Consider the following 19179-nt stretch of genomic DNA (forward strand, 5'->3'; position numbering starts at 1 on the left):
CTCCCAATGACCCTAAGTCCATTTTTGACTCGTGAATATTAGAAACAAAGCAATCTGCCCTGCAAACAATCTCTTCAGGCCTATTTGCTATTTACTGAAAGATATCATTATTCTTATTTTCCATAGCAACCAATACAAGAAAACAAAAATTTCTTCATGAGCATCATTACCACCAAAATCACCAGTCAAATTGACATTACCCAGTTCAAAAGATCTAAACTAAAAAAGTGAGACAAAAAAATCAGGGATATCACCGTTTCCCATACCTTAGCCACAACTGTGTAGTCACGAAAAGCATGAATAATTATTTCCTAATTATCCCCATACAAGGTGCAACCAGTCGTAAGTGACATATTCTTACTAGCACTTTCAAATTTTGTTAAGAGCTTTTGGTGCAAAACTAGCCAAAGGAAGTACTTGTTTCTCAATGATAGCTTGGTCTTCCAAATTCCACTCCAAACACTAGCCTCTACTTGAACATCCATCCGTATTAAAATATTATACGCTGCTTTAACAGAAAACTTCCCAGCTCTATGTAGTCACCAAAGACAATTATACCTACCTGTCACATTACATGGGAAGGGCATACTACTATATACTTTAAGACATCCCTACCTACATACCACCATAGTGCTGACCTGTAACACCCCTAACCCGTATCCGTCACCAGAATAGGGTTACGAGCATTACCGGACTTATGCACTAGCATTTATACAAAATCGAGTCATAAATTTGCATTCCAAATCAGAACTTTTCAAATTTCACCGTAAGGTCCCTAATATAGACCTACGAGGCCCATTACATGTTTTAGAAATGATTTGAAACTAAACTGGTAACTTTGAAAAAAATTTCTTAAAGTTAGGGGCACACGCCCGTGTGGCCAACCTATGTGGCTTCTATTGCCGTGTGGCCAGCCCGTGGGCAATTCTGACTTGTAATTTCTTAAGCATCAAAGGGGCACACGGCCTGGGCACACACCAATGTGGCTAGGCCTTGTGGTAAACTGATTTTTCACCATTTTTAAGCCATTTTCATACGATTTTGACACATGATCATGCTTAAAACCCGTGTCCTTCACATGACCAAGACACATGGCCGTGTCTTTTACCCGTATACTATTCTGACTTTACATTTAAGGATGCAGGGGACACACGATCTATCAACATGCCCGTGTGCAAGCTGTGTGTCTCACACGGTTTGATCACACGCCCGTCTGACATGCCGTATAGACTCAAAATGAACCTTATAGTTCAAATTTACCAACCCTGCACACCTTGAATAGCAAGCAATTTAAAATACAATCTTTCAACCAGTCCAAAACATGATTAAACATATCTAATACACACTAAAACCACTAGTATAACAATTTAACTCACGTATTTAATAACCATTAAACAAAGCAACTTCAAAATTTATACTTAAGTACCATTCAAGTCAATTCAAAATGGACTATATTATAACATACACATTTCATTTATTAACTATCTATTAACATTCTTCACTAACATCACTTATAAACAAAATAACATAAAAAATGACCAAGGTACATGCCATTCCTCAAGATAAGATACATGAGTTCGGGAGTTGGCTTGGATTGCTGAGACATTATTTACTTTGTACCTAACCTACGCACGGAAACAAACCGTACGCTGAGTATACACTCAGTGGTATTTCTATAAACCAATACTTAATTTATGCATTTATACTTAAACTATAGAATCCAATAAATAAACATATCATGAACATTCCGTTAATTGTCTTCATTACGTAATAACATTTATCATTAGAATCGAAACCAATAAGATATTCAATTCAGTCAGTATCATTCAGTTTTCAATGCAGTAATTTATCCCTATTAACATAACTCGGACCTGGACGGATACACGGATCCAACCTACACACCGGGATAGTATATAGTGTTTCATTGGCCGAAGCCAGAATACACCGTAACAGTAACAGTAACAGTAGCAGTAGCAATAGCGGTACACAGAGTACCTCATCGGAACGAATCCGGAACAGTAACAGTAATTGACACTTATAGTGCCTCATCGACACAAAGTCGGAATAACCCTAAACACTTCCAATCCTATGGCATGTCAACTATATCCGACTAGCCCGACACTATTAATAGGGTTTCCATTTCACTTTCAATTCATCATCAACAATCAATATATATTTTAATTCAAATATTCATGAGTCAACACAATACCACAATATCAATACTTACCTTAATTTCAATAGCCATACATAATATTGATAAGATGTATCAAAATAACTATTAAGTTTGGTTATAGAAATACAAACCGTAATTCTCGAGTTTATTCGTTATCTTCGCTCACTTTCTCTTTTTCCTTCTTTGATGACATTTTCGGTGCTACGTTAGCTACAGAAAAATTAACATTTAAAATCATCAATACTTATCATTAAATAACATACTCTTTTATTTTTCATGTAATTTTTACATAAATTCCAATTTAGTCCTTCCACCATAACCATTCTTTCTCTTCAAATAAATCTCTTATTTTTATTTAATACCTACTTTAAACAAGTTTCAACTCTTAATATTCAATATAAAACATCAATTCTACAATTTAGACAATTTAGTCCCTACTATAACAAAATTTATATCTCTCTTTACAATTCAATCATTCTCTCACTTCTAACTTGAATTTCTATCATTTTATCTCATAATTCATCTATTTATTCAGCTTAATTAACATCTAAAAACTCATTGACTTTCTAAATTTCACCATGATTCAAGTAGGGCTTTATTCTAGGATTCCAAAAACATCAAAATTACAAGAAAATGGACTAAATTGACTTACCAATTAAGCTTCAAACCTCAAAACCCTATTTTTCCTTTCTTTTTCTTTCCTTTCTATTTCGTTTTCATTCTCTGTTCTTTCTTTTCTTTATTTATTTATTTCTTTTACTTTATTTTAATTTTACTTTATTTTATGTTTTATTATATTATTAAATTATTATAATAATATATTATATATATTAAATATCTTATACTTAAAATATAAGTAAATACATATATAATTTACATTTATATAAATACAATTATTACAAATGTATTAATTTATACCACACATTTTTCCCTTTTGGTTTATTCACTAATTTAGTCCCTTCACTTTTCTTTAGTCTATAATTAAACTTTTACATTATATTCAATCTAGTCCTTTCACTAAATTAGCTTTAATTCAAGCTAATTCACTTAACCAAAGTCTAATTAACTACATTACTAGCTTCGTAAATATTTCTAATAAATATTTATGAATTTATTTTGCAAAAATGATGACCCTAAAATTTAATTTTCCAATACCCGTAAATTTTGGGTCGTTACATGACCAGCTCCAATGACCATCTGCATTAACCACTTAGCTACTATAACTTGATTTTCCATATTCGATCTGACCAACATGTCATTACGAATCGACCCCAATTCAAGTATCCAAATGCCGTTAAGAATATCTATATCTTTCCCATCACCTATGCTCCAAGAAACATTCCCCCTAAACTAATCCCAGATGTTTGATAAAGATCACCACACATAAGAACAACAGGGTCAATAAATAGATTTAAGACATCGGTCTATTACCCTGTACTTATGCCACAACAAGTGTACCCAAAGAGCATCCACATTGGTCGTAAACTGAAAAGCTACCTTCATAAGAAAAAAGCTATTTTGAAAAACCAATTTCCAGAAACCAAGACCCCTACGCTTCATAGGTTGGCAACATGTATCCCAGTTAACTAAATGCATTTTTCTAGCATTTATCATTGAGCCTCAAGCAAAGCTCCTAACAATCTGTTCAATCTTATCACAAACTTCTACAGGAATCATGGTCGATTGCATAAAGTAACCAGAGATAGTCAGTAGCATTATTTAGCCAAAGTAACTCTACCAACCATAGATAGGAGTTTAGCATCAAACCTATTTAGCCTCTTCTACACCTTAGCTATAACCAATTGGAATGTACTTCAAGTGACTCTTTTGTTGAACAACGATACTCCTAAGTAATCCTTTAAGTCCTTCACTTATTGAAAACCCAATTCCCTCACTAGGCATATCCCTAACCAAGTCATTACTGTTAGTTGAAAAGCATATATTTTTTTATTTCTATGCATTCATTTTATGACTCGAGTAAAGACAGAATTGTTGAAGAACAGACCTCATGGATTCAGCAATTTCCTTGCTCTCTTTTCCAAACAAAACTAGATCATCTGTAAAAAAAAATGTGAAAGAGGAGGCCTTCCCATTCCCAATCGAACAGGCTTCCATGTAGACTTCGTAATTGCCAAATTAATTGCCTGACCAAGCTTATCCATTGTTAGAAAAAGATATATGGAGAAATAGGATCACTTTTTCTTACACTTCTTGAAAGAGTAAACTTATCTGTAAATCACCCATTCTACAAAATTTGCATGGAAGCAGAAGTGACACACGCATAATGACGTGAACTAAACTCTCAGGAAGTTGGGCATAAAAAAAGTGCCCTCAATAAATTCACACATTATCCTATTGTAAGCCTTCTCCATATCAATTTTGATTGCCATCCAACCTTTCTTCCCCTTTTTATACCACATAAAATGTATAACCTCTTGAGCAATAATCATGTTATCTATTATGTTCCTCTCCCAACAAAGCTAGTCTGATTAGCTATAATAAGGGACAACATAATAGGCTTAAGGTGGTTCACAATTACCTTTGTGAGGACCTTGTAGGGCACTACACATAATCTTATAGGTCAGAACTACGTGATTAGCTCCAGATAGCTTACTTTGGGAATTAGAACAATCAATGTCTTATTAAAAATAGATTCAATACTACCTTCATCAAAAACCCTTCTAACCATGGACACAAGCGACTCATCAACGATGTTCAATTGACTTTGGTAGAATTGGGCATAAAGCCCATCCACCCCCACAGCTTTAAGCAGTTCCATCTCAGAAAGAGCATTGTGAACTTTTTGATCAGAAAGAATCCGCACAATAAAATCAAATAATTTTGGCTCAAAAATGGAGAACATATTTTGTATAAGAAATCGACCCATATTAGTCGCATCTATCGTATACAACTTTTTAAAGAAATGGATAACTTTAGCTTTCAGAACATCCTTATCATAGCAGCACCACTCACTGTTTGACAGTCCTAAGGCTTTAATCTCATTAATACGCCTCCTTGAATTAGCTTTACAATGGACATATTTCGTGTTTCGGTCCCTAAGAGTCAACCAATCACTCCGCACCTTTTGCCACCAAAGGCTCTCCTCCATATCCAAAATTCCTTCAAGTTCAACCTGTAAAAATTTCTCAAGTTTAAGTAGGTTTTTAGATCAAAATCTCTTAAGAGCTCTCTAAGTGTCATCAAGTCGATTAATAATATTCCTTTTCAAAATGTGACAAAAAACATTTTTGTTCCACATTTTTGCTGTTGCTGTGAACTTCCTAACTGATTCTTTCGAAGAGCTTCCACTATCCCAATTCTCATTGACCACAAAGTAGAAATTACCATGAGACAACCAACCACTTAAAACTAGAAAGGACGAGGAGTTTTTGTTCTCATCTTGCTTCCAAACGAAATTGAGAATGGATGATGATCAGACTTGATTCTCAGCATATGGAAGAAATAGTATTAGGGAACATTAGTTTCCAGTGATAGTTACATAAGGCTCTTTTAAGACGTTCAAATATGGTCCTTCTGTTCCAAGGGAACTTAGGGCCTTTAAATCCAAGGTCTTTCAACTCATAAACTGCAACAGCCCGATTTTAGCTAAATCAGAACAGTGATTTTGAAACCATAAATCCGATGTCAAAAAATTATTTTAATATTATTTTTGGTATTTACAACATGTTATTTGATATGTGTGAAAATTTTGTGAGCTAATTTTATCGATTGGTTGGTTAATTCAGTAAAAAGAACTAAATCGTGTAAAGTGTAAAACTTGTGTACTATTAGTTTAATGTGCCTAATAGCTATGGTTTATTAAATTAGAAGTCCTTAAGTTGTAATTAGACCATCCTTAGTGTAAGTGGACAATATTGGACATTAAATGGATGTTTTAAATGGTTTGTCATTAAGGTTATTTTTGTAATTTACTTATTAAAGTTAAATTAAATAAAACAAAAATGAAAATATGGTTCATTCATCTTCTCCACCACCAAATTTAGAAGAAAGAAATGTCTAAGAAGGCTTGCTAGGGTTCGGCTATAATATTCATTGATTGTAAGTCCGTTTTTGCTTGATTTTTAATGACTTTTATGTTTTTAAGATCGTTGCTTGTATTCTAGCTAGCCCGTACCTTTAATTTTGAAACTGTTAAAGATTTTAAGAGTTTCTATTGACGATTTTATGTGTTCTTTGGTGTTTGAAGATGAAATATGAATTTTTTAGATAGATTTTCATGTTTTGTAAAGTGATTTTTGACAAAAATATCAAAAAGGGATTAAATTGTGAAATGTGTAAATTGTGTGGTTGAAATGTGAAATAAATGAAAGTTTTGGACTACTAGGGACCTATATATAATTTGGCCAAGCATGGGTTTTGTTGAATTATGTGAATTTTGTATTTTGTGAAATAAGGATTAAATTGTTAAAAGTGTGAAAGTTTAGGGGCTAATGTACAAATAAACCTAAATGTATGTTTTGGACTAAATTGAATGAATGGTTGAATAAATAAGTTAATTTTGAATTCATATAGATTAAGAAAGAAAGAATTCAGATTTAGATTGGGTGAAAATCCACGTTATCGAGTAGTCGATCCGATCCGTCAATTCCGAATACGAGGTAAGTTTGTATGTGATGATTACATTATAAATGTATGTTAAAATGCTTTAACATTGCATAAATTGTTAAAACGGGATTATGGATAATGCATGAATAGTGAAAACGACTCTACGGATGCATTCAATGATAGAAACGAAAAATGTGAAAGCCTGGTTGAACCTTAAGAATAGTTTTGGATACTATTGAAATGTTAGTAAGTGATACGTTGAGTTGGCTTCGGGCCATGATATTAGCACTTCGGGTGCATATTTTACCAATTTAGCTTCAGGACATACATATCGGATGATTTCGCTTCGGGCCATGATAATAGCTCTTTGGATAAGTTACCTTGATTTGGCTATGGGCCATGGTATAGGTTTTTATCGTACGAGACTTCTGGTATCTGATTTCTATTCTGAATGGTTCAACGGGTAAACAAATGATGTGGTTGAGAAAGAGGTTAGTACGAGACGATACAGGTATGTGCAAAACCTATTCGAGTATTAAATAGTGAAAGTTTGATGAGTTTGTATTTGATCATGTTTTGAGACATGAGAAAGGTTTGAAGTTAATGTGTATATGTTTTTGTAATGTGTAATTGGTTGATTTGCATTTATTTGGTGAATTAAGTTATTTACATACGAGCTTACTAATCTATGAAGCTTGGATCCAAGAGTCGTCGGGAACATCATCACACTATTAAACATCTAAGTTGGTACTTTTGAATTATACATATGTGGTATATGGCATGTATAGGCTAGATGTGGTATTTTGGTTGTGATCATAGCCATGAGATTTGGCTTATAAATGATGTTAATATTGATATGTGTTGGCTATTAAAAATGGCTTGTAAATGTATATGTTTTGGTTTGTATATATATATACATATATATATATAGCCATGAGTGATGGCTTATTTTGGTTTGTTTTGGCATGGTTGTAACCAAGACATTATGGAAGTTAAAATGATTACGTGAATTATGGTAAATGAATCATATTGTTTGATATTGTTTTGGCATGTATTTGGCTAAGTAAATGGTAGTGATTTGAGATTTGGAATAGATGAAATTATAATGGTATGAATTGTGCATTTGGTTAATGATTTTGGCTACCTAATTGTATGATGAAATGGTACCATTTTGCCTTGTGTAGGTACATTGAAGTTGGGGTGGCAAATTGGCCTTGCAAAGGGCCTATTTTTGTCCACACGAATAGAGACACGGGTGTGTTCTCAGTCGTGTGTGACACAAACTTGGCAAATCTGCTGGAAAACCGGACAACTAGCAACAATCCATTTCAAGCCACATTTCTTTTCTTCATCTTTAAGCAAAGCATTAAAATCCCCGGAATCTAACCATGGGAGCTGTATATTCTTTGCAGTACAACTTAGACCATACCATAATTCCTTCCTCAGTATTCTATGAAGACTCCCATAAACTCCTATAAAGAACACCCAATCCATAGCATCATCAATTTTAATTTTCATGTGAATAAATTGTATATGGTTAACCATAAACTCTACTCTATCCTTCCAAAGAATCCGAACCTCACTTAAAAACCCTACTGCTTCTATCCGATGCAAATAAGGCAGACCAGTACTTCTAATCGCTTTATTTGCTTCAATGTCACTAATTCTATTCTCACCTGAAACAAAGATACCATATTTGAACGTTTTTTATGGATCCTTATGTAACTCTCATTGGGAGCTGATGTTCCCTAATACCACAGAGAACCGGAAAGGATGAGGAGATTTTGTTCTCACATTGCTTCCAAACGAAATTGAGAGCGAACGATTATCAAATTTGATTATTAGCATATGGAAGACAATAGTATTAGGGAACATCAACTTCTAGTGAGAGTTACATAAGGCTCGATCAAGACATTTAAATATGGTCCCTCTGTTCCAGGTGAACCTAGGGCCTTTAAATCCAAGGTCTTTCAACTCACAAACTTGACAAATTTGCTAGAAAACCAGACAACTAGCAACAATCCTTTTCAAGACACCTTTCTTTTCTTTCTCGTTAAGCAAAGCATTAAAATCCCTGGAAACCAACCATGGGAGCTGCATATTCTTTGCAATACAACTTAGACCTTACCATAATTTCTTCCTCAGTGTTCTACAAAGACTCCCATAAACTCCTGTAAAGAACACCCAATCCATAACATCATCATATTTAATTTTCATGTGAATAAACTGCATAAACCATAACCTTTAGTCGAATATTATCCTTCCAAAGAATTCAAATCCCACCTGAAATCCTAACTAGTTCCACCTGATGTAAATAAGGCAAACCAATACTTCTAATAACTTTATCTGCTTTAATGTCACTAATTCAGGTTTCCATCAGCACAACAGTTCCAGGATCAAAATTATGTAAATATTCCTTCATAATTCTTCCAAAATTAGGGTGCCCAACACCCTAGCAGTTTCATACAAAAATTTTCGATATCATAAAGAACAAAAACAAAGTCGGGCAAACATCAGAGAAATCTATCACTCATTTGATGAATCATCCATAAGTGTCGCATTGCCTTCGCCCTCATGTACCAATCCCGTCGATCCATCCAGTTGCTGCCTATTCTTAACCTACTCCAGCACCACCAGTTCTGTGCTTCCCTCTCGCGTGCCTGCAACCTACCCCTCCATCTCCAAAGGGTCCACCATCTCATGAATAGCTTATTAAATAGGGACTATGCCATCCAAACCACCAAGATTATCCCCATTGCCTTTAGTCTCGATGCTCAGGGTGTTCTTGCTCCACTTTTCCTTCAAAAATGGAGAGAGTGTCGACTAAGGAATTAGATTTTTGATAACCAAATCATCCTCCATTAGAGAAGAAAACTCAACAGTAACATTCAAGTTTTGATTCTCTTTGAAGTTATGGACTGAATGAAATTTCCAGTCCAAAATTCCTTTATTACCATTGGCACTAAATTTAGGTAGCCCAAACCCTACTTTCAGCCCAACTTTAAGACTCCTAGAGCTTATCCCATTTCCTTCACTACTACTGCCCAATTTCTCCACTCTAAACTCTTTCGCGGCCTGCATAGTAACCTGCCCTTTAATACCTATGACCCATTTCTTAAGACCTTTGCCTTTACCAATTTTGCCCCTATTACCCCCATCCAGTTGTTTTCCATTTGTTACTTTTATAACAGATTTAGTAATATTTCCCTAACCCTCACCTAATAAATAAATAGATAATATAACTTATTGCTCCTTTTATTTCCCAGAATTAAAAATACCTGTGCCATTCACGTTGTTATCAGCCTGTGAATCTCCAATTTTAGAAAGAATATTGAATCGAGATTTGGAAAGATTGTTCCCTTTTCCACCCTCTAGTCCATCAGCGTTCCTTCGGCTTTGTCTACGATTTCAGCAATCCACAGCCATCCATTCACCAAACCTTTCATTTTCAACCCTTTCTTGTATCGATCCAGGACTTTTTTGTTGATCCGATCTAACATGTTCCTCAATATCACCCAACCCATTCTCCATTTTATCCACTTTTTGAATTTGGGGATAATCTCCTCTCAAATGTCCAAAGGTTCCACATTTAAAACAAATCGTTGGAAGGGATTCATACTCCACTCTATAAATCCGGCTAGTTATTCGAATTCTGAACACAAGCAGCTTCCTTAAATCTACCTGAACCGCAAATTTGGCAAATTGGCTCCTGGTTCTTTTATCCATTTGTAAATCAATTTTGATTGCATTCCTCACCATTCCAATGTTACATACCTACAGTGACCAATTTATAAGTGTTACGCATGTTTAGAAACTTCGATTTTTGTAATCTAGATATCTTCATTGAACACATATTATCTATTAAGCATGTTGAATGTCATAGAGTTATTGACTTGTTGCATAATAGGCAAATGTTAGTGGGGCAATAAAAACTGCTTCGTTGAAAGAAATAGTCAGAAGAAGCCCAATAATTGGCAAAAACTCTTGAGCTAGCAATAGGACAAATGTGGCAGTTGGAAATGGGTATTTGGATGAGTTGAAGCTCTTGATTTGGTGTTTGGAATGACAGGTACCCATGAAATCTAACAAAAAGCAAGCTGGATTTACCAAAGAAAATCTTGGAAAGGCATCGGTCTACGGAGTCTTTGGTAACAAGAATGCCTGAAAAGAAAAAGCCCAGGTGCATTAAATCTGTGATACGCTATTTATGACCAATGCTTTTGTTTTGGACAAATCTCAACTTGGTCCCCTTTCTCTTAAGCCAAGAAGAAGCTCCAATGAGAGCTGGCGAACAAATATTTGTGGAGGGTACCTGGGTCTTCTTAGATAGAATTACGAGGGTTAATGAAACACTTTTTTGTAATATTATTATTTGTTGTAAAAAAAATCTATGTATGCTAACGATTCCTATATATATACATAATTTGGTTTAGAGATTTCATCTATAAAGATCTATTCTTTCAATTCCAAGAATTGTTAGGACGAAGAATTAGTGTTAAAATTAGATTCTAAGTAGTTTGTTTATCAGATGTTGGTATAAAGCGTAAATATGGTGAAGGAGGAAACATGGTGTACTTGGATTGTTGATGGTATCAATTCTAGTAATTCTTGGTATTAAGGGTTGTAAGAACGTGGTGGGTGGGGATTACTGGCTTAACCGACATGCTGAGTGGCAGGCGGATATGAAGGGATTTTCAAGGATATTTTCATTAGGTTGCTAGTTTACATAATGATGAGGTGCAAAGAGTTGCTTTAGAAGAAGAGAAAAGTATGACGCATAGGAGACTAAGGTTGAAGAAGAAGATCCTCCTTAGATCAAGAATGTGTATTTATAGATTATGTTAGCCATCCCAGGTAATGGGGTTGTGACATGGACACTAAATTTATTATGGTTGGCCATTTAAGAAGCATGGTAGCCTTCTAGATAAGTGGAGATGGGATTGACATGGACTAGGTGAGACTTTAGGTGTGATTCATGTATAGAAGATCTAACACTATTCATAGTAAGGAAAATCGAGGCACTCAACATATTATAATGAATATGTTTGCAAGGTTTTATAGCTAATGAAGTGTAGCCCTTGGGAAAACTCATAGCTAGAAAGGTGATGGTGGCGAAGCCCACATTGTCAAGGTACTAACAACAAATTAGCTCAAGTGGTAGCATAATTATCCATATGTGCCCTATATGTTGTAGGACACGAGTTCAAACTTTACCAAGTGTAAATGTTCACATTTGCTTTCTAGGTGGGGCCATGTGCCATGCACGATCCATCCAAACAAGGCATTTCCACTCCATTGAATCAATTACCTTTTCAAGTAGCTTTAAGCATTCAGGTTTTCATTAAATTTAAAAAGACAAAAACCTTGGTCAGAGACAATACACTATGTTGAAGGGGTCGTCAACTAAGTGGACGACACTTTAAAAACTTCAAAAACTATCTTTTATGATATACAAAAGAGTGAGCAAAAGTTGGATTATAGAAGCTAAATTGATCGAATTGAATCCACTTGATTGAATTGGTTTTGTTTAGTTATTTTTAATTTTTTTGTCCGTTTGAAAGATCAGTTAAAACAATTAAGTCAGATTGATTTTGATTTTGAAATCTAAATCCAAATTAGCTCATTTAAAAAGGGTAATTATTACATTTATATATTTTAAAATACTTAAATCCAATATATCCAAATATATTACTCAAGTTTGAGCCAAATTGACTTTTAAACACTATGCTGATATTTATATGGCTACTGATTTTTACCTAAAATTTTTGGTTAAGTAGATTTTTAGACCCAACTAACTAATAAAAGTTGGATTTCGTTTTGAGAAAAATATAAACTTAATTAAGTAGATTTTTGTTATTTTCAATTCAACCAATTGATTGTTCACTCTCGTATAAAATTATCGATCATCCTATTTTAAGTTATGACTTATTTAATAAGATATTATTATGCATTAGTACTTAAAATTTAGTAATTAAATTTTTATAATCTTCATACATAAATTTATTTTTAATCACAAGCGATATCTAGACTATATATTTTTCTAAGTTGGTGCCTATGTTAGTTCATTCATTTATGATAACAAGAAAAGAAAAAATATTATTTTCTCTTTATATATATATATATATATATATATATATATATATATATATTATTTTGACTTTATATGTTTTTCTTTTTTTTCTTCTTCCTCTTATATTATTTTTTTCTATAAGTGTGAGCATTTTGAATTTAATGATTTTGATCAAGGATTTTACAATCGGATAAATGGTTAAATCGGCTAGGCCGCCAATTCTCGGTTGGATTAGTTCATTCGATTCGATCAAATAAATTATTAAACATTCATAAAAATAAAAATATTTTAAAAATGAAGCAAACTGGTTCAATAAATTTTTTAGCTTGATTCAACTGGTCTGTATCAATTCCTCAGTCAACCAGTTCATCATTGTCTTCAGATCGATACCTCAATCTATTTCTGGTTAAACCGACTAATTCATTTCGATTTTGAAAGAACTTTTTCAATCTCGTCAGATCGAATAAGCAGGCAGTGAAAAAGCTAACCGTGAAGTTGGAAAATAAAATTAATCACCATCTTAGGGTAGAATTGTAGTTTACCAACAAAAATTAACACCACATTTGGTTGGGGGGAATGGAATAGAATTGTAATGGAATAGAGCTGTAATTGAATAGAATTGTAATAGAATAGAGCTGTAATAATAATTCAATTGTTTGGTTGGATGGAATAGAATTGTAACAGTATTCTTATGTTTGATTGAATAGAATAAATATTGTAATAGCATAAGGAAAAAGACTTAAATAACCAAATTACCCTTAGCATAATTTTTTAAGTAAATTTAATATTGTTTTTGTTATTAAATTTTAATAGGATTATTATTATATACAATTTAATAAAAATAAAATATATAATTTAATAAAATTTTAATATAATTATTATTAAAATATGAATTAATAATAATATATAATATTAGACAAATAATATAAAACATACTTTATTATTTTTAAACGCAATGCGTATTTAATGTGTTAGAATATCATTAGGAAATAAATAATTTAACTACCCTCTAAACTAAAAAGTAAAAAATTAAAAGTAATAAATAATTTGAGAATTAGATTTTACATCCAAATATGATATTTATAAATTAACAAAAAGTTATACGATGTCTTTAACATATATGTTACTATCTATAGGTTAAATTTTACGGCATAAAAAAGTTATGCGGGCTAGTGAAGATAAGTGATACTTCAAAAGTTGGATTGCCTCCCTTGTATCATGAATATGCAACTCGTGTAATATTTTGTCGGTATTTTTGAAAAATACAATCGAAAAAACGATGTTAGAGAGTGAGAACGAATGAAAGAACCGAGTTCTTCTGCAAACATGGTCGAAGAACAAGAGGCTAACTGAGTTTAAAAAATGTTTTGATTGAATTCTTCATCTGCTTATCTTTAAAAAAAAATCCCTGCCACACCAAAATCCTTCGTTGGAGTAATTTAACTTGTATATTAACAGTGAATTACCTAACACCGAATACCTATCGGTAGGAGTAATAGAAAATGACGTGGCTCCACGCTAACCATCAGATCTGATTTTGATTTAATTGACGTGGCACACTATCGACCGTACTATTATAGAACAACAGTCTAAAGAGCGGGCAGCCGAGCCCATTCCGTTGTTAATCTAGAACCTTCGATCACTTGCCAGAAAATCTCAACCTCATTACAAAAAACCCTCTATAATAAAGCAAAACCCTAAACCCTAGACGCCTCTTCTTCATTTTATATTAACCAACGGAGCACCCTCATTTCTATCTCTGTCGATCCTTCTCGTTCTATTGCAATTTATAGCTATGGCTGCGGCAGCTCTGCTTCGTTCATTCCGACGACGGGACGTCGCTGCTTCTCCTCTCTCTGCCTATAGATGCGTAAGTTTCTAACTCTTATGTCTGTTTTAAAGCTTTTCGTGTTCGGTGGTTGTGATTTTTCTAATTTAATTGTGCTTTGTGATGTTGTATTCTGTTTGGTTGTTGAGGAGGCCGAGGAAAAGGAATTTATCTAGATGTTTTTACCTTTTTATCTGTGGGTTACTAGAAGTAGTAGATAAAAATATTTTCGTTCATTTAAACTGAATCTTTTGGGAGTATTATTTGGTTAATTAGAGCTTCTTTAGATGGTCAGGAAAAAAAAGGTGGATCGTGCTGTCCCTTAATATCTTAGGAAATTAAAGGACGACTATACATGTTTATTTATTGTATTGTGTCTCTCATTGCTTTGTTCTCTTGATTAAATTTGAGGTATCATTGTTATACGTGTGTCTCTTTGGTTCAAGTTCGTTTAAGCTTTACGTTCTGCGGTTTCTTGAATTTTGGTTGAGATTTTGGTTATGTGAAAATGGTTATTTCAGTTCGTTGGCCAATTACTTCAACAATATTCCCAGTGAATGAAAAGGATGGTGCCTCATGCTTAATTGCTTGTTGTGCAGCTTACTAACAATGGCAAGACCTCAGCGGGAATTAATTGGACAAGTTTTTGTAGAGCATTCAGGTAACAATTGTTTTGGTTATTCTCATTATTGTCTATTTATTGTAAATTTCTGATTGCCCTTTTCTGTTTTTCTTTAATGCAGTTCAAAACCTGCCGGCAATGATGTCATTGGTATTGATTTGGGTACGACCAACTCCTGTGTTGCTGTCATGGAGGGAAAGGTAAGATTTAGACTAGTTGGCGGATGTCCTTAACAATTTTGTTATTAGCTTTGGAAGTTAAGGTCATTGTCTCTGATCGAGTCTGTCGTTGATATCAGAACCCCAAAGTTATTGAGAACTCTGAAGGTGCACGAACGACACCTTCTGTTGTTGCCTTCAACCAAAAGGGAGAGTTACTTGTGGGCACCCCCGCAAAACGTCAGGCTGTGACCAATCCAACCAACACAGTTTTTGGAACCAAGCGTCTAATTGGTAGAAGATATGAAGATCCTCAGACGAAAAAGGAAATGGGAATGGTTCCTTTCAAGATTGTCAAGGCTCCCAATGGAGATGCGTGGGTTGAGGCAAATGGGCAGCAATATTCTCCTAGTCAAATTGGGGCATTTATTTTGACCAAAATGAAAGAAACTGCAGAGGCTTATCTTGGAAAGGGTGTTTCTAAAGCAGTTATCACTGTTCCAGCTTATTTCAATGATGCCCAGAGGCAAGCAACTAAGGATGCTGGTAGAATTGCAGGCCTTGATGTTGAGAGAATAATCAATGAGCCTACTGCTGCTGCCCTTTCATATGGAATGAACAACAAGGAGGGTCTCATTGCAGTCTTTGATCTTGGTGGCGGTACATTTGATATCTCAATTTTGGAGATTTCAAATGGTGTCTTTGAGGTAAGCAGTAAGCATCTTTTTTTTTTTTTTCCTTAGAGGGTTTGTTTTAGAGAGATTAGGCCAGTTGGACTGATGACAATCGTGTCCAGGTCAAAGCAACAAATGGTGATACTTTCTTGGGAGGAGAGGATTTTGACAATGCATTGCTGGATTTCTTGGTGAGTGAATTCAAGAGGACTGAGGGAATTGATCTTTCAAAGGATAGGCTTGCACTTCAAAGGCTTCGGGAAGCTGCTGAGAAAGCTAAAATTGAACTCTCATCAACATCGCAGACTGAAATTAATCTTCCATTTATAACAGCTGATGCTTCTGGGGCAAAACACTTGAATATCACATTGACCAGATCAAAGTTTGAATCTTTGGTAAATCACTTGATTGAGAGGACCAAAGCACCTTGTAAGAATTGCTTGAAAGATGCTGGCATTTCCACAAATGATGTTGATGAGGTTCTTCTTGTTGGAGGGATGACACGTGTACCTAAAGTGCAAGAAGTAGTTTCGGGGATCTTTGGGAAGAGTCCAAGCAAAGGAGTCAATCCTGACGAGGCTGTTGCTATGGGGGCAGCAATTCAGGGTGGTATACTTCGTGGGGATGTTAAAGAGTTGCTTTTGCTTGATGTAACTCCTTTGTCACTTGGTATTGAGACACTAGGTGGAATATTCACTAGGCTAATCAACCGGAACACAACCATTCCAACAAAGAAAAGTCAGGTATGTCTTTGGTGCATATTGTTTGCATTTTCTCCTTAGTGGGGATTATCAGTATGTCATAAGCTTTTTTAGTAGCTCTTGGAACAGAATAAGTTTGACAACTTTAGTTTTTAGATGCATATACGCATGCTCTAATTGCTTTGAAAAATATTTCTTTGGATATAATTTGTTTTCTTTTTCTATGTTTGATGGGGATTCTTTGATTTTCAGGTATTCTCTACTGCAGCTGATAACCAGACTCAAGTAGGTATCAAGGTGCTTCAAGGTGAGCGTGAAATGGCTACTGACAACAAGCTTTTGGGTGAGTTCGACTTGGTAGGCATTCCCCCTGCTCCTAGAGGTATGCCTCAGATTGAGGTTACATTTGACATTGATGCCAATGGTATTGTCACTGTTTCGGCCAAGGATAAGGCCACTGGTAAAGAACAGCAAATTACGATACGTTCCTCTGGTGGTCTCTCGGAGGATGAGATTGAGAAGATGGTCAAAGAAGCTGAGTTGCATGCGCAGAAGGACCAACAAAGGAAAAGTCTGATTGATGTAAAAAACAATGCAGACACCACTATTTATAGTGTAGAGAAGAGCTTGAATGAGTATAGGGAGAAGATTCCTAGTGAAATTGCAAAAGAAATTGAGGGTGCTGTTGCAGATTTGAGGAAGGCAACGGAAGGAGAGGATGTTGACGAGATCAAGGCGAAGATAGATGCAGCGAATAAAGCTGTCTCAAAGATTGGGGAGCACATGGCTGGTGGTTCTGGTGGTGCCCAAGGTGGTTCTTCTGGAGGTGCTCAAGGTGGTGACCAGGCCCAAGAAGCCGAATATGAGGAGGTGAAGAAGTGAATAATTAGGCACTGATTCTGTTCAGTTTGTATCTTCTATTTTCTGATGACCAATTTATGAGTGCGATGCATGTTTAGAAATTTCGATTTTTTGTGATGTAGACGTCTTTGTTATACATAGCGCCAAAATTATGCATGTTAAATGTCAAAGGCACGAAACTTGAGAGAGTTGTTGATTTGTTGTATTATATGCAAATGGTAGCGGGGCAATAGAACCTGCTTCTTTGAAAGAAATAGAAGAAACACAATGTTCGGCGTAGACTCTTGAGCTTACTGTAGGAAAAATGTGGCTGTTGGAAATGGGTGTTTGGCGTTGAAGCTCATGATTTGGTGTTGGAATTGCAGATTCCCAAGTATTCTAACAAAAAGCAAGCGTGATTTAACAAAAAATTTCTTCGAAAGGGGAGTACAGAGTCTTTGGTAACAAGAATTGCCTTAAAAAGGGGAGCTAAGGTGCATCAAATTTGTGATATGCTTTCCTTACCATAACCACCATAGATTTAACCAAGGGTCTTGTTTGGAACTAATCTAAACTTTGTTCCCTTTCTCACAAGGGAAGAGGCTCCAATGAGAGCCAGCGAACAGATATTTGTGGGAAGATCACAACCTAATTTTATGGCTGCTTTGCTTGCAGTACCTGGGTCTTATTAGATAGAATTCCGAGGGTTAATGAGGCGCATTCTTTAACGTTATCTTTTGTTGTAAAAAAAGAATCTATGTAATGTTATAACTTATTTCATCTGCTTGCAGTGCCAAAATTGCTAGGATGAAGAGTTAGTGTTGGAGTTAAGAGTCCGAGTAGTTTGTTTATCAAATGTTGGTATCTAGCCTATATATGATGGAGGGAATATGGTATTAAATCTAGATTGCTAATGATACCAATTCTCATAAGGGTTATAAGGACTTGGTGGATGGGGATTACTAGCTTGGCTGATGTGCTCGGTGGCAAGATTGGTGGATTTGATTGGATTTTCAAGGATATTCTCATCAAGGTGAGCTATGTCGTCTATGTTTTCAGCACACCCAATTGTTAGGAAGAAAGAGGAAAGAGATATAGGATGGTGATTCACACGGTGGTGAGGTGTAGAGAGTTGCTTTAAAAGAGAATTGTATAAAACATAAGAGTGTGATGTTGAAGAAGAAGATCCTCCAGAGACCATTTATAGGTGATGTTAACCACACAGGTCATTAGGCCTTTACATGTGTCCGACGCTAGTTTTATCATGGTTGGCCATTTAGGGAGTGTGGTAGCCTTCTAAATAGGTGATGATGGAATTGACATGAACTAGGCTAGACTCTAGGTGTGATCCATGGATAGAAAGATCCAACACTTATTGTTGACGAGGTAGACCAGAGACACTTAATGTGTCGTGCATATATATGTCTTTGAGGTTTATAGCTGACGAGGTGTAGCCTTCAGGTGAAGTCATAGCAATCGAAGTAATAATGGTGAAATCGCATTGTTTAGGTATTAATAACAATTTAGCTCAAGTGGTAACCTAGTCG

The 19179-nt window shown here is 35.0% G+C and overlaps 1 protein-coding gene across 2 annotated transcripts; it reads left to right on the forward strand.

Annotated features, from left to right (window-relative positions):
• Nucleotides 1-14396: 14396 nt before the first annotated feature.
• LOC108479482 (heat shock 70 kDa protein, mitochondrial) lies at nucleotides 14397-17932 on the forward strand. 2 transcript variants are annotated; one of them, XM_053023262.1, is made up of 6 exons: nucleotides 14397-14679; nucleotides 15159-15298; nucleotides 15381-15459; nucleotides 15558-16124; nucleotides 16214-16834; nucleotides 17045-17932. In XM_053023262.1, exons 3-6 carry the CDS (start codon nucleotides 15448-15450, stop codon nucleotides 17672-17674), a joined length of 1830 nt encoding a protein of 609 aa, XP_052879222.1. In that variant the 5' UTR covers nucleotides 14397-14679; nucleotides 15159-15298; nucleotides 15381-15447; the 3' UTR covers nucleotides 17675-17932. The 2 variants fall into 2 exon arrangements, with proteins under 2 accessions (XP_052879222.1, XP_017637606.1); XM_017782117.2 differs by having other exon boundaries at nucleotides 15237-15298.
• The last annotated feature ends 1247 nt before the right edge of the window (nucleotides 17933-19179 follow it).

The sequence above is a fragment of the Gossypium arboreum genome, chromosome 12 (genome assembly GCF_025698485.1).
Source record: "Gossypium arboreum isolate Shixiya-1 chromosome 12, ASM2569848v2, whole genome shotgun sequence".
Lineage (NCBI taxonomy): Eukaryota > Viridiplantae > Streptophyta > Magnoliopsida > Malvales > Malvaceae > Gossypium > Gossypium arboreum.